At 45.0% G+C, this 13,952-nt stretch overlaps 1 protein-coding gene across 3 annotated transcripts in view; it reads left to right on the top strand.

Annotated features, from left to right (window-relative positions):
• USP47 (ubiquitin specific peptidase 47) overlaps positions 1–13,952 on the top strand; it is a 2,970,466-nt gene that overhangs the window by 2,152,829 nt on the left and 803,685 nt on the right. For all 3 annotated transcript variants that reach the window (XM_069623643.1, XM_069623644.1, XM_069623642.1), the window contains one exon: positions 4,966–5,085. In XM_069623643.1, coding sequence (XP_069479744.1) covers positions 4,966–5,085 — 120 coding nt within the window. The remainder of the gene's footprint in view (positions 1–4,965; positions 5,086–13,952) is intronic.

Raw genomic sequence — 13,952 nt, 5'->3', positions numbered from 1 at the left:
CAAATTCTTTGTATCATTCCTCAGTGCCTTGCTAAATGAGTATGACGTCATAGATAAATCTACGCCAGCTGATGACTTTGGGGGTAAATTTGTTGTCTGTTAAGGCAAATGATTCTTTGAATTGGCCCATGAAGAGGTTCGCTAGAGAGGGCTCATACTTAGCCCCCATAAAGACGCCCTTTATTTGCAGATAGTACTCTTTGTTGAAGAGAAAGCTATTGTGTGTGTGTGTGTGTGTGAGAGAGAGAAATTCACTACAATCCTTGATCATTTCTGTATGTTCCAAATATGAGGCCTAAATATGTTTACAAGTGTAGTCGATTGTCTTGATTGCTAGTCTGTGCTCGATCGAAGTGTAAAGAGCCTTAACATCTTGTGGTCTTTTCGATAGTCTGGCTGCGATATAATCTCTTCGAGACCGTGTAATACATGATGTATGAGTCTAAAGTGATTACTCGTTCCTTAATAGCAATGTCCATGTACTCTGATAATCTTTTGGTTGCCCAAACTATGCTGCTTAAGATTGGTCTAACTTCTGGCAGGGTAGCAAAATCTTTATGGACTTTCGGAAGAAAGTACATAGTGGGCATAGTTGCATCTGCTAAAATCAAACATTGGTTCTCGTCAATGAGCTATCCTTTCCTGTACTATTTGAGAATTAGTGCAGGTAATTATTTGATTGTCTCTTTGGTTGGGTTTGCAAGTAATCTCTGGTAGCAACATGGAGTTTGTAAATGTGCATCACCCATTGCAATATAGTCTGTTCTGTTAAGTAAAACTATATTACCTCCTTTGTCCGCCCCCTTGATCAATACAGTGGTGCCCTGACTTAGTTTGTTGAGTGCTTTTCTTTCTTCCTTTGTCAGATTAGGGTGCATGTTGTAAGTCCTGTTGGCAGCACTGTCTAGGTATTTGAGAATGTCTATTAAAACATGCTGAAAGGCTTCTATTATGTTGTCTGGTGTCAATTGGGGTGTGAATTTGGATTTAGGTTTCAATTCAAATCACTCTAAATTCCTAGACCTCACATCAAAGTCCTCACGTATGGCTGTGTCTTGTTCTAGGGATAGTAGTAAATGCGTGTTCTCAATGTCTGAGATGGTCAAGTCACTTGTGGACTATAGTTTGTGTTAGGCAGAATCCTGTGCAGTTCCCTTGGGGAACACTGCAAAAAGATCAAGACTACAGGAGTAAGCAGTAAACCCACTTGGTAGCAGTCTGTACCACCCAGATTTACCTGGTAGCTGAGGCTGAGCAGTCGGACTTCTCTCAAGAAGAGTTAGGCAGTATACAGAGGATACATAATAGGGCTAAAAACAAAGTAGAACAAGCAAACACTGACCAGAGCTTTGTATCAAAAGTATATAATTATTTATTTAACACACACTTTAGAAAATACACTAACACTATTAATCAAAGCAAGTTTAAAACCCAATCAGAAAAGTATACACACCTGCATTAAGAATTATTAGACAAGTCTAAGTCAAAACACCACTTTTTGTCATAACAGAGGTGAGCGCGTAACCTAGATGGCACTCCAATAATTAAATAAAAGGGAGAGAAAAAGGCAGGTCATAAAAATAAAACAGTTCCCAACACTTTTAAGAGACTAAAACAAGTTAGTGAAGGCAGAGTCTACTGTAGAGCCAAAGTTCATAGGCCAGCAAGGTGAAATGTGCCCAAGATCACATAGTTGAGAAATGCATTCAAGTCTTTGTAGAAATGTTCAAAAGAGGTTGGGGTGGTTCAAAAGGTAAAGTTAGAAGGTCTGGGGCCAACCCAGTTGGAAAGCAAAGGATTTAAGGGTCACCTTTAGCAAACTGTAGAAAGGGAGGCCAGGTGGAACACAGTACCTTTAAAGTTGAGGAAGCTCCAGTGGTGGCAGTTGTTCCTGGCAGCGGGTGCAGTTTGTGGTTTCGACCAGGGGAAGAGAGGATCTCGTGGAGGAGGAAACTTGGAGTCGTTGCACTGCCCAGGGAAGAAACCAGCCGCGGAGTTCGTCGGTTAAAAGGTGCGTTCCTGGTATTCGTCGTCACAGTGGTGAAACTTGGCTATCCGGCCGCTGGGGTGCTTGGCACGGGCGATTCGACCAAGAGACGTCCTGGAAGGTGAAATGGCGAACTGGTTGATCCCACCAGCTCAGAGGAAGAAGACTCTTTCAGCAGAAGATCGTCTCTTGTCGTCGGGAAAGTGGTGAGGTCGTTGCAGCAGGGCTCCACCGGTGGTGTCGTTGTTGCAGATGGCTCAGCTTCTCCCCTCTTCAGATTTTCTCCCCTCTTCAGATTTCATAGGTCCTGTGGCGACTTCTGAAGTTCCAGTCCCAAAAGCCCTGCTTTTATGCATAAACCCCCATTCAACAGTCTAGCTGTCACTCAAACATGCTAAGTGGTGAGCCAGGCGGCTCACCACTGGGCCAATCAGAACAGAGTGCGACTTGAGTTGCTAAGGCAACACAGTCCAGGGTGCCAATTCCCCCACCCACCCATCCTGTGGAACCCAGACAGAGTGGCACCAGTTGGAGGGCTTCTGTGGAGAAGCCCGTAAAAAAGTGGAACAAAAGGCCCGACCTTGGTTGGAGTTACAGAGACGGACACAAATGCCATTTTAGAAAAGAGTTCTGGCAAAAAGACCCAACCGGTGATTTAATATTAAATAAATAAACCGGCGGTATCTTTAACATTGCACCAAACAGTGGTGCGTTTAAAATCAATGGGAAAATCCCAAAGGAAATATTAAGGTGGAATATTTTGCATGGTAAAAACTGCCACCAGCCAGAAACTCGACAAGGGGGGGGACTGGACAGTGCCCCCTTGGAAACAGACCCAGGGGGAATCAAATTAACCCCTTGCAGTACTTCCACAATATGATGGTTTGTACTGGTTCTGTTCACAATTTTGGACTAGTAAAGTCATTGGTGACTTTACATGCCCTGGGAGACAGTAGTCAGTCCCAGGGTATGGAGTCTGTTTGGGGGTCACTATGACACCCCTGTGTTACTGCACTGAGGGTGCTGTGTAACACATACACAAAAACAGATGATACCCTATGGAGAAAAAGACCCCATAGCCCATAAGCCCACAAAAAGTCAGACATACCTCAAATCATGCCTAAGAGTGGGAGAAAAAGAGTCTCACTCTTAGCAGGAGAAAAAACAAACCCCAAAAATCCAGCAAAGCTGGTGGGGGACTCACTAGGTTTGGGAAATTAGCCTTATAAGAGAATTCTCCCTAACAGTTTGTGATTTTTTTTTGTTGCACATTTTCTTTTCAGTTTTCTCGTGAATTTGAAGATGTCCATTTGAAAGTTGATGAAGTCACTCCCAACTTCACCTGGTATACTTGTTTTCCAGGACTTAATTATACGAGTCACTCCTTCTTTCTTTCAGCTTGGGGTCTAAAGACCCATTGATAACTTGCTTTGCTAACTCTCTCACTTCTTTAGTAACTGTGCTGTTTTCCCTCATGCTGCTTTCTCAAGAAGTGATTTACTCTATTTGGCCACCCGATAACCCACTTGTTTCTTTTAGGTTCACTGGTTGCTTCTGTGGAACGAAACATGCGCGCTGGTATATCTCCTTCCCAGGGCTTACATGTTGTCGCCAGCAATTCTCTGCTATCCCCTTCTTCGGCGGCCTAGCTTTGCATGCGCCCCGTTAAGTGCTGCACTCTCATTGTGTCGGCTCTTGCGGTGTGCGGTTTCCGCTACTCTCTGCACTAGACCACCCGCACCCTGGCTTCTCTGTTCCCTTGTTGGATTGCCCGTCGGGACGCCTAACACAGCATGCTTGCCTTCAGCTTGGTGCTCCTTGGTATTACTGGTTGCGAGGCAGTTCGGCATCTGCAGCTCTCCTCTCTCCTTCTCATAACAAGCTGACGTATTAGACTCATTTGCCAAAAACTAGACTGCGCCGTTGATTGCTTGGTGTGCACAATCCTCATTACTTCATTGTTCTTTTTCCATTTTAGTCTTTATGGAGTTGCTTTCTGAATGACTTGAAGGACGTGGATATTGAGCCTCCAGGGCTCAATATCCCAATATATAGTGTGATCCTCAATACTCCCTGCCTCTTCCTCGTCCTAGCTGTCAAAATATTCTCCTAAATGGGACTTTTAGGGATTGATCACAATAGATCAATTAGTAAGCGGGGGATGAGTGTAACAATAGGCCATTAATACATGGGGGACTGAGGAAACATCCCTGACGGGCAAAGGGGGGCAGGGTATGTGATTTTCTCCAACAAGAGCTTCTCCCAGAGAGTCACCTAGATGGTCCTCAGGTGGTCCTCCCTCATATAGCCACCAGAAGAGTCAGAATCCGGCAGCAGGTGCCATCCCCTGGCCTTATGGAAGGGAATTTTCTCAGGAAAAGAAGCTAGGACATCGTCAGAATCATCACAATATGTATAAGCTTTTCCAATCCAATTGGGGTGCCTAGATTGAGGAATAATATTTAACATTTGAAAATAAATTAAAATTGTTGTCTTTAATCAAGAACATTCCCGAAAATGCTTGTGTGTAATTTCCCCACCCCAGGCTGTACCATGACTAACCCTCATTTCCTGCCTGCATTGCCCCACCGTACTCCCACCCCAACACACACACGAATTTCAGTGTGTCCTAACCCTCTGTAGCTGGCTGTTACCACTGCTCAATCTCACCAAGTTAAAGGTCTGGAAAATTACCTGATCTTCGGCCTGTAGATCGTGGGCATTGCACTTAAACAATGGAGGTGGTGTAGAAGAATTGTTATCCTGAGTGGTCACTTAAGTGTGCTTTGAAATGTTTGTGTGTGGTTAAGGATGTTTTAAATATTGTACTGTTGTTTAGTGTTCTGTATTGTAATAGTGATTTCTTAACAATAAAAGAAAATATATTATCAAACAATTTGAAAACCTGTTTGACTTTTGGAAGATCCCTCTAATTTTCATGTGCTAAGAAAGCTTAAGTGTTTTTGTTTCTTTTTTAGGCGGCTGAACTGTCTCCAGAAACCATGCGAATAGTACTAGAACGCTGTTACAATGATCTGCGTCTTCTCAATGTGCCTAATAAAACACTGAAAGCAGAAGGTTTTTTTAGAAGTAATAAAGTAAGTTGTATTGTTAAATCCCTGTTGTTGTGATAACTGCTTAATGTTAATCAATATGTCGTTGTTTAAGGAGGTGATGATTTATTGCATGAAACATGATCTATTGTCTGCTTCTTTTAAGTGTTGACATGCTTTTGTTATTTGTCAAATTGTTATTTTGTCATTTCTTGTAGATACTGTGCAACAACAACTTAACCTTAAATGTATAGAAATACATTCCATGTCGAACTTTAATAGTCATCAAACCCTAGAAATAATTGGCAGCATTGCTGGCAGCTCCTTTTGAAGAAAATGTCCCCGCTGTAACCCTCCGCCCTTTGATCAAGTCATTTGGTTCGACATCAAGAAACCATTATCCCAAAACGGAGGCAGCTTGCCGTTTCTGCTGAGTTTCATCCCCATTTCTTTGGAGTGCCTAGCGATGGCAGGATTTGCTATGTGCTTGTACTCGGCTATATTGTCTTGCTCCGCCCTGTTGTGAATTGCTACACTTGGGTTTGCTGTGCTACACTGTGTTATGCTATGCTGTGCCATGTCATGTTTTAAGCTGTAGAAGCATGTTTTCTCATGTCTTGTTCTGTTGGGATCAGTATGTTCTTTTCCCATCGCTAAATGCAAGTTAACTAGAATCTACCTGAGTTTTTTTTCCCCAATATATTTTATTTGAGTTTTTCGTAGAAACAATATTTGTATTTTTTGTTTTAATGTTTATTGGTTGAAAATTAATTCAACCTTAACAATATAATAAACAATATAATAAAAAAAAGCAACTGGTCAAAGTACCAAAAACATAAACTGCCTGATTCATGGAATTATTTGCGCCGAAAATCCCTATACTTCGCAAAACATAGCTCTCAGGCTGAGTGGGAGGAATTACGTAAAAGGATGCTTAGCGTCTTCGAGAAAGTGGCCTCGACCCCCTCGAGGACAGCTGAGGGTGATACCCTGGGTGAAAGACCTGAAAGACCTGAAAAATCCAAACGCCGCGAGTCGTTGCACCCGGCGAAAGAAACTACTCGAGAGCGTCACGAACCCTCGAGCAAATGCACTGTGCCATCGACGCCATCGTCGAAAGTCCCTTCGACGCATAAATCTGCGTCATCAACGCCATTATCGAAGGGCTCATCGATGCATAGGTCGATCGAATCGACGCCGTCTTCGGCGCCAACGCCGAAAAAGAACAAACCCACGGCTGTCATTACCTCACAGCCAGTGGTCATACCCAGGGCCTCGAACACGACTTTGAGAATGTCATTGACAACCTCGCGTAGGATTCCGATCCTCTCGACCTGTTTGAGGCCTCTTCCGAACTTCTCGATGCCTTTTTCAGTGTTTTCGAAGCCTTTAACGTCCGCGTTGACGTTTTCTCAACCGATTATGACAAATTTAGCCCCTTCTGCTCTGGAAATTGAAGACAAAGGTCTGAAATTATCAGACCTTGGAAATGGCATAAATCGCAGAAGGTGAGGATTCGGATCAAGAAAGACCATTTGGGTTGCAGAGATCTGCAACACCTGAACCAGAGGAATTTACCTCTGAGGAAAATAGGTTAAAGGATCTTTGAGAATCCTTAGATGAGGCAAGTGGGTTAGATACTTCCCCAGAAATAGAATTTGCCAAACCAGACCCAGGGGAACATGCCGAGACCCCTTACAGAATTTTAATGGCAAGGATTGTAGAATTCATGGGTTGGTCTACACCTTCACCTGCATTCCAACAGGATGAACTTACAGACATTCTAGTTAAAGATCCACAGGAGGATCCTGTGGTTCCATTTCACGCTGCATTACAAAGAAAAATATTGGCTAACTGGGAAACTCCTGAGGTTATCCCGGCGGTTAACAAGAAGTTATCAGCCAAATATCTACTACTGACCCTGAATTTTTGTCTAAACATCCAACTCCAGAGAGTCTGGTTGTTCAAGCAGCAACTGCATCAGGCAGTAGATCGGCATACCCTACTGTTCCACAGGACAGGGATGACAAAAGATATGACTCTATGGCTAAGAAAGTCTTTTCTGCATGTAGCATGGCGTTGAAATCTATTAACGCTACTTGTACGCTCGCAAGGTTCAGCCATACACTTTGGGAGTGTGCTTCATCAGCGGCTGACTGCCTCCCAGAGGGAGAAGACAGGGAAGCGTTTCTAAACATCATTAAGAATGGTAAAGACGCAATGTGCGAATCCCTTCAAACTGGCATTGATTCTGCTGACAGTATCAGTAGGGCCATGGCGGCAAGTACTACAACCCGCAGATTTGTGTGGTTGCGAAAGTCTGGGTTTGCTTCAGATGTACAAGCCAGACTTTTAAATATGCCCTTTGACGGCTCTTCTTTGTTTGGTAAGAAGGCGGATGACAGCCTAGAAAAGTTACAGACATCCAAAGCAGCAGCAAAATCCCTGGGAGCTGCAATCTGTCAAACGCCATATCGCCCCCCGGAACCTCTTGGAGAGGTAAGGCCTTTTGCTTTTATTCCGCATTCGGAAAAGGCAGAGGACAGTCAGTTCAAAGAGGTCAAAAAAGATTCACCCGAGGTGGACGGGGTAAAAATACAAAAGCCGCAGCAGCAGGTGCCTCTTTACCCTCGGCATCTACATCAGCCGCCTCTAAACCACTCTGAGGACTCCCCTCACAAGACGCCAGTAGGGGGCAGGCTAACTCAACATCTGACGGAATGGCAGGCTATTACGTCAGATGCTTGGGCATTGGAGACAGTTGCCCAAGGTTACTGCCTGCCTTTTCTACGCATTCCTTAGAGTCATCCACCGGGGGAACAGCTCTCGGAAAGTGCCAGATCTGCGCCTCTTGCAAGAAATTGTAGACCTGCTTTAGAAACGTGCCATAGAACCGGTACCTGTAGCGGAGAGGAACAGGGGCTGGTACTCCCCCTACTTCCTAATACCGAAGAAATACGGAGGACTGAGACCTATCTTGGACTTAAGAGAATTGAACAAGTTCCTTAGAAAGGACAAGTTGAAGATGGTAACTCTCTCTAAGATCCTTCAGGCCCTCCAGCTCCAGGACTGGCTGGTATCTCTGGACCTTCAGGATGCTTATTTCCATGTGCCAAACCATCACAAACACAGGAAATACCTGAGGTTCGCAATTGGCGGCTCTCATTATCAATTTCGAGTTCTACCATTTGGGCTGAACTCCGCCCCGAGGGTCTTCACCAAGCTAATGTCGGTAGTGGCTGCAAGTCTGAGGGAAGGGATTCACGTCCACCCCTACCTGGACGATTGGCTGATCAGAGCTGTATCTCCGGAACAAACTCAGATCCAGCTAGATTATGTCTGCCACTTCCTTCACAAACTGGGCTTCTCCCTCAATTTAAAGAAGTCACAGATTATACCATTACAGAGACTCCAGTTCATTGGAGCAGTCCTGGACACTTCCCTCGGAAAAGCCTTGCCACCAGAGGTGAGGGCTCAAAATATTCTGCAGATGGTCACCAAGTTTCAAAATGCCCAACGTCTCCCAGCCTTTGACTTTTTGAGGTTGCAAGGCCTCATGGCATCCTGCATCTTCCTTGTGCCAGAGGCTCGCCTGAGAATGAGATCTCTTCAGTGGGCTCTAAGAACTCAGTGGTCGCAATTCTCAGGGAGAATGACAGATCTCCTTCAGGTTCCGGACAAGGTAGCTCGAGACCTTCAGTGGTGGGCCTGTCAGGAGAACATTTTGAAAGGAGAACTGTTTTGGCAACCATGGCCGGAGATAACAGTAGTCCTATATGCCTCACTCACGGGGTGGGGAGCCCATGCCAACGACTTGACCATCAGCAGTCGTTGTTCTCCATCGGAGTCCAGACTACATATCAACCTGTTAGAGCTGAGAGCAATCAGACTAGCGCTGAAGGCTTTTTTGCCATCTGTACAGGGGAAAGATGTCCTGATAATGACGGACAACACAGTGGCCATGCACTACCTCAACAAAAGAGGAGGCGTAGAATCACTGCCTCTGTGCAGAGAGGCGATGCAGCTCTGGTTTTGGGCAATCCAAGAACGAATCTCTCTATCGGCAGCTCACTTAGCCGGAGAGAAAAACTTGATGGCGGACGCTCTGAGCAGGCAGAGTACATTCTCCCACGAGTGGGAACTAGCTCAGGAAGTCCTTCAAGAGATCTTCACACTTTGGGGAACCCCTCAAGTGGATCTGTTCGCCACCAGCATCAACAGGAAGTGCGATAATTTTTGTCCAAGGGAATTTCCCCCAAGAGGAGCTCTAGGGGACGCGTTCGTAGTGGACTGGGAGTTTCCACTTCTGTACGCGTTTGCTCCAGTCCCTGTCATTCATCAAATGATCAGGAGGTTGAGAATGTTCCAGAAAGCCATGATCCTAATTGCCCCGGACTGGGCCAGGAGGACGTGGTACCCGGACCTTCTGGACATGTCCATCTCCCCTCCAATTCGTCTTCCACTCAAGGAGAATCTTCTCTCTCAGAAGGGAGGTCAGGTTCTCCATCCAGACATCAGAACCCTCAACCTTCACGCTTGGTATCTGAAAGGTTGAGATACAACGATTGGGACCTCCCAGATGACGTCATGGAGGTGTTGCTTTCGGCAAGAAGGCCAGCAACAAAGACTTTGTACCGCTGCCGTTGGAACACATTTTGCAGCTGGTGTAGAGAAATGAATATCGACCCCTTTTCATGTGGTACACCAACGGTGTTATCTTTTCTACTCTATTTGGCAAATTTGGGCCTTCAGGTTGGCACTATTTCAGGCTTCCGGCATCAGATTGTCATCTCTTCGAGAGTACATATGATAGGGTTTTCTCAGAGGGTATCTTTTCTCTGAGATTAGCTGCGGAATGGTCACAAATGCTGGTGTCCATTCTTTCAAATATTAAAATCCATCGAAAAACCACCTACTCTCTCCCTGCCATTCCAGCCAACCATATAAGACTGTGATAAAGTCCAAATGACCTTTCTAAATAAGATTTAAAAAGCTAGAGACACCATAACAAACAGAATCACCACGTTTGCCCCACATCAAGGAAGAAAACCTAGAACCTACAGCATCTAATTTCCACTTCTCGCCTGTCTCTATAGAAGACATGCTGAACACCCTCTCATCCATAAACTACTTCTTGTTCAGAAAACATCCTGCCCTCTAAATTTATACTAGATAATGCAGAAATCTTCACTCCCTAGCTATGCCGTCTGACAAATTCGTCATTCAGGAACCGGAAAGTGCCTCTAGAAATAAAAACTGTCACGGATACTCCGCTAGTAAAAAAAACCCAGGTCAGGACCAAAAAGACCCTTCCAATCTCAGACCAAGCACAAACTGTAACTTTTTGTTAAAGATACTCGACAAAATAGCCACCTATCAAGTACAGGAATATGTTGACAAGCACAATCTCCTGCACTCGCAAAAGTCGGGGTTCAGAAGCACACACGGCACTGAATCTGCCCTGTTAGATCTACAAACCAGAATGCTTGGCATTCTGGACAAAGGAAAAGCAGGCTTGCTAATCCTTCTGGACCTCTCAGCAGCTTTTGATTTATCAGATCATCAGAAGCTCCGAGAGGCTATAGACACAGCAGGTAACTGCTCTGAGGATGCCATTGACTGGGTTGCATCTTTCCTTGAAGATAGAAACTCTAAAATCACCTGGGGAGGACACTCCACCACATCCAAACCTGTGGACTGTGGTGTTCCGCAGGGAGCCAGCTTCTCACCACTGCGTTTCAATCTATATATTCGCTGCCTTTGCACCCTTCTCTCACAATTTGGGATTTATTTCACCAAATTTGCAGATGACACGCAACTAATATTAGAACTTTGCGGTGACCATATACTCTACAATAACAGACTCTGTCATCTACAATACCATCAACAATTGGATGAAGTCACATTGGATGCAGCCTTGGCCTATCTCAAGAAGGAATTTAATTGGTACGAGCCAAGCCGAAGCCTAAGAACCGAAAAGCAGGGACTACCTGAGCCAGGCTACTTCAGAATAAAGGCTACAGGCCTAGGTAGAGCATTCTCCACCAAAGCCATCTCCCTCTGGAATGAGCTATCTCGACATCTTAGACTTGAAAGCAATATTCAAACATTCAGAAAGCAACTAAAATCCAGTGGCGGCTACTGAATTTTTTAACTAGGGGGGCGTAAATATTTCATATGCCATAGTAACCGAGAGTAGCTGGGGAGCCCAAACCAATCAAGGGTGGTTTGGGCGGGTTCTCCCCCCGATAATTTATTTTAAATAATGGGTTAAAATGGTGCATTTTAGAGCACACTTTATGAAAAATTGGGTAAAAAGCCAAACAGTTTGAAATTGGTTTTTGTAGGGTAACTCATAAAAAAATCCAATAGATGCAAGTCACCAACAGTGCACAGGAGCATTTCTCGAAACACATTTGTAAGATGCCTTTACCCTCAATTTGTGGCAGCATAAAACATTTTCACACTGGTTGTGCCCATATATTTTCATGCTGACTGCACCATTATACCCTAGTATTCCCATATAAGAAGATACTCATGTTTGCCTTGTGCATAATGCCAGTAATGATACAATAAGAAAACATGTACATGTTTGTTCTGCCAATATACAGCAGTACACCCACATAGAAACATACTGCAGTTGGCTTTACCATAGGGTAAAGAACATTTTAAAAGCCATCAAATAAAGAAGGGGGTGGAGCAAAACAAACCATGCGGTTTTAGGGACACCTAAAGGGCAGATAGGACACTGCTAAGGAAGGTCGTGGCTGTGAAGTCCAGCACTGTTTATGCAAGCAGAATATGAAAAGCCATCATTTGAACTTTTGATGCCAAGCGCTTTCCTGTCCAGGCTACGTCTTTTCTTTCAAGGAGCTGCTTCACAAGCCCAACATACCCACATTCACCAGGGAAACCGGACAACTGATTGGTTTGTGCAGGGAAGGCATACAATTCCTGCACGCGATTGCTCAATGAAAATGAGTATACAAATAAAGCTGCATCTAATGCCTAGAGTTCAAGGAGGGCAAAGCTTGTGGTGGGCCAGTAGTAGCACTGTAGGCAGTAGACACCCCCCTGGGGGTTGTGTGACTTTCTGTAAAACTGTCCAAAAATATTCAAACATGTCCGTATTCTTTCATTAGTTTTATTTCAATAAGGGCAAAGCAACATGCAGTCCTAAATCAAAAACAGATGTGAACAATGTGCTATGCGAACAGAGACAAACCTGAGAGCTTCCTGATCAAATAAACAGAAAACATTCGGCAGGGCTAGTTCTGATTTGGGAAGGCGGGCAGGAGGAGGGGATACTGGGAGCAGGAGGGGATACTGGGAGCGGGATAGGAAGGCAGGGAGCAGGAGGGGTATTGGTAGAGGGAAATGCCCAGCAGATAGAGGTTATCGTTTTACAGTTTTTCATATAAGGGAGGTTGATAAGTGCACAGATATGTGTACATTACAAAGGTCATTCATCAACAGCAGACGTGGGTAGGCGACCGATTCACAAGGTGGAGTGCTAAGTTGATCCATATCAGGCATTGCCAAATGTATTAATCAATGCTTTGACAGGGCAGTAGCTCTCCGAGCACTGTTGGACAGGCACTACATACATTGGGTGCTATCTCGGTGGATTGAACATTCACAGGAGCTGCTGTAAGCGGTACAAAATCTACACAGACACACGGTGCATTATAGGAAATGTAGTCATTCACGGTAGTTGACAGGTACGGGCGATGCACGAGTCACCATTTCAAGGTGTAAGGCTGTTAACGCAGCTTCATGTCCCAGTTCCTCCAGAAACAACATTCAGTGAAAATAAGGGGCATTACATTTTACCAGCTACTGCTGAACCCTTGCCTAGTATTAGTACCCTTCCTCCCCCACCTGGATTAGCTGCTAGTACTTTAGGCACCCTCCATTACCAACGTGTTCTGCAGGCAGTTGTTAACTTGCACTGGTCTTTGAACGCAACTTGATGCACCTCCTAGTTGTTCCCAGCCTCTTACCTGGCGTCAGGTCTCTTGCCTCTCCACTGCTTGCTGCACTCTCCCTCCTTGATTGAGTCGGCTCCCCTATTGGGGGGTATAGTGGGATACCCTGGGCTATCAGGTCGGTGTTGGGAAGGCCTGTCAGAGGGATGGGTGACAAATTAGTATTAGAAGGTGTAAACTGCGTTAAAACTCTTAAACAGGGCGAGCACTCTAATCTGTTGGCAGTGGCATCCGATAGCCATTTCACAATACATGCAACTCTACTAGGAAATCGGACCAGAGGCTTACTGCTCACACGTGATTGTTAGACAATCATCTACAATTATAAAGGCAGCAGGAATTCTGATTTATTAATTGGGAACACCGAGAATTAATTCTCGAAGCTTATTCTAGGTGGCCCATGCCAAAGCCAGGCCCCAGGGTGATTTTGCATCAATCCGGTGTTCTCTGCAGGTACATTATTTACTTTCTTTAAAGGTTGGCATCGACAATTCCTCCCTGCAAACAACGTAAATAATAAATGTAACTCTTTGGAACATAACCGTATCGGCTGATCGAACTGATAGAGCAGGAGTCGCAAGACACGGGTACCAACCCCCGCAGGCAGGCCAGACTTATCCAGTCAGCCTTCCACCCTCCAGAGTCCCGATATTGGAAAACCAATCAAAACATAATTATCTCCCACGTAGGCCGATTGCCGAGAGGCATTCATTTAAATATGCTAACAGCGAATATTTAACTTACCCGAGTTGGCGCTTGGCGAGGGTTAACTAGGCCGTGATGCACCGCAAGTGAAGTGGGCCTGCTGTTTCTGGGCAGCTCAGCTCATCGTCTTCTAGAAGAACAAGTGGAGCACGCGCACCCTCTGCCATCACCCCACCCCCACACTCAAATGTCATTGGCTGGCAAACAGCCAATGACATT

Source organism: Ambystoma mexicanum, chromosome 11 (assembly GCF_040938575.1).
Source record: "Ambystoma mexicanum isolate Mex_15411 chromosome 11, UKY_AmexF1_1, whole genome shotgun sequence".
NCBI classification, from domain to species: domain Eukaryota; kingdom Metazoa; phylum Chordata; class Amphibia; order Caudata; family Ambystomatidae; genus Ambystoma; species Ambystoma mexicanum.
This window is presented reverse-complemented; position numbering and strand designations above follow the sequence as displayed.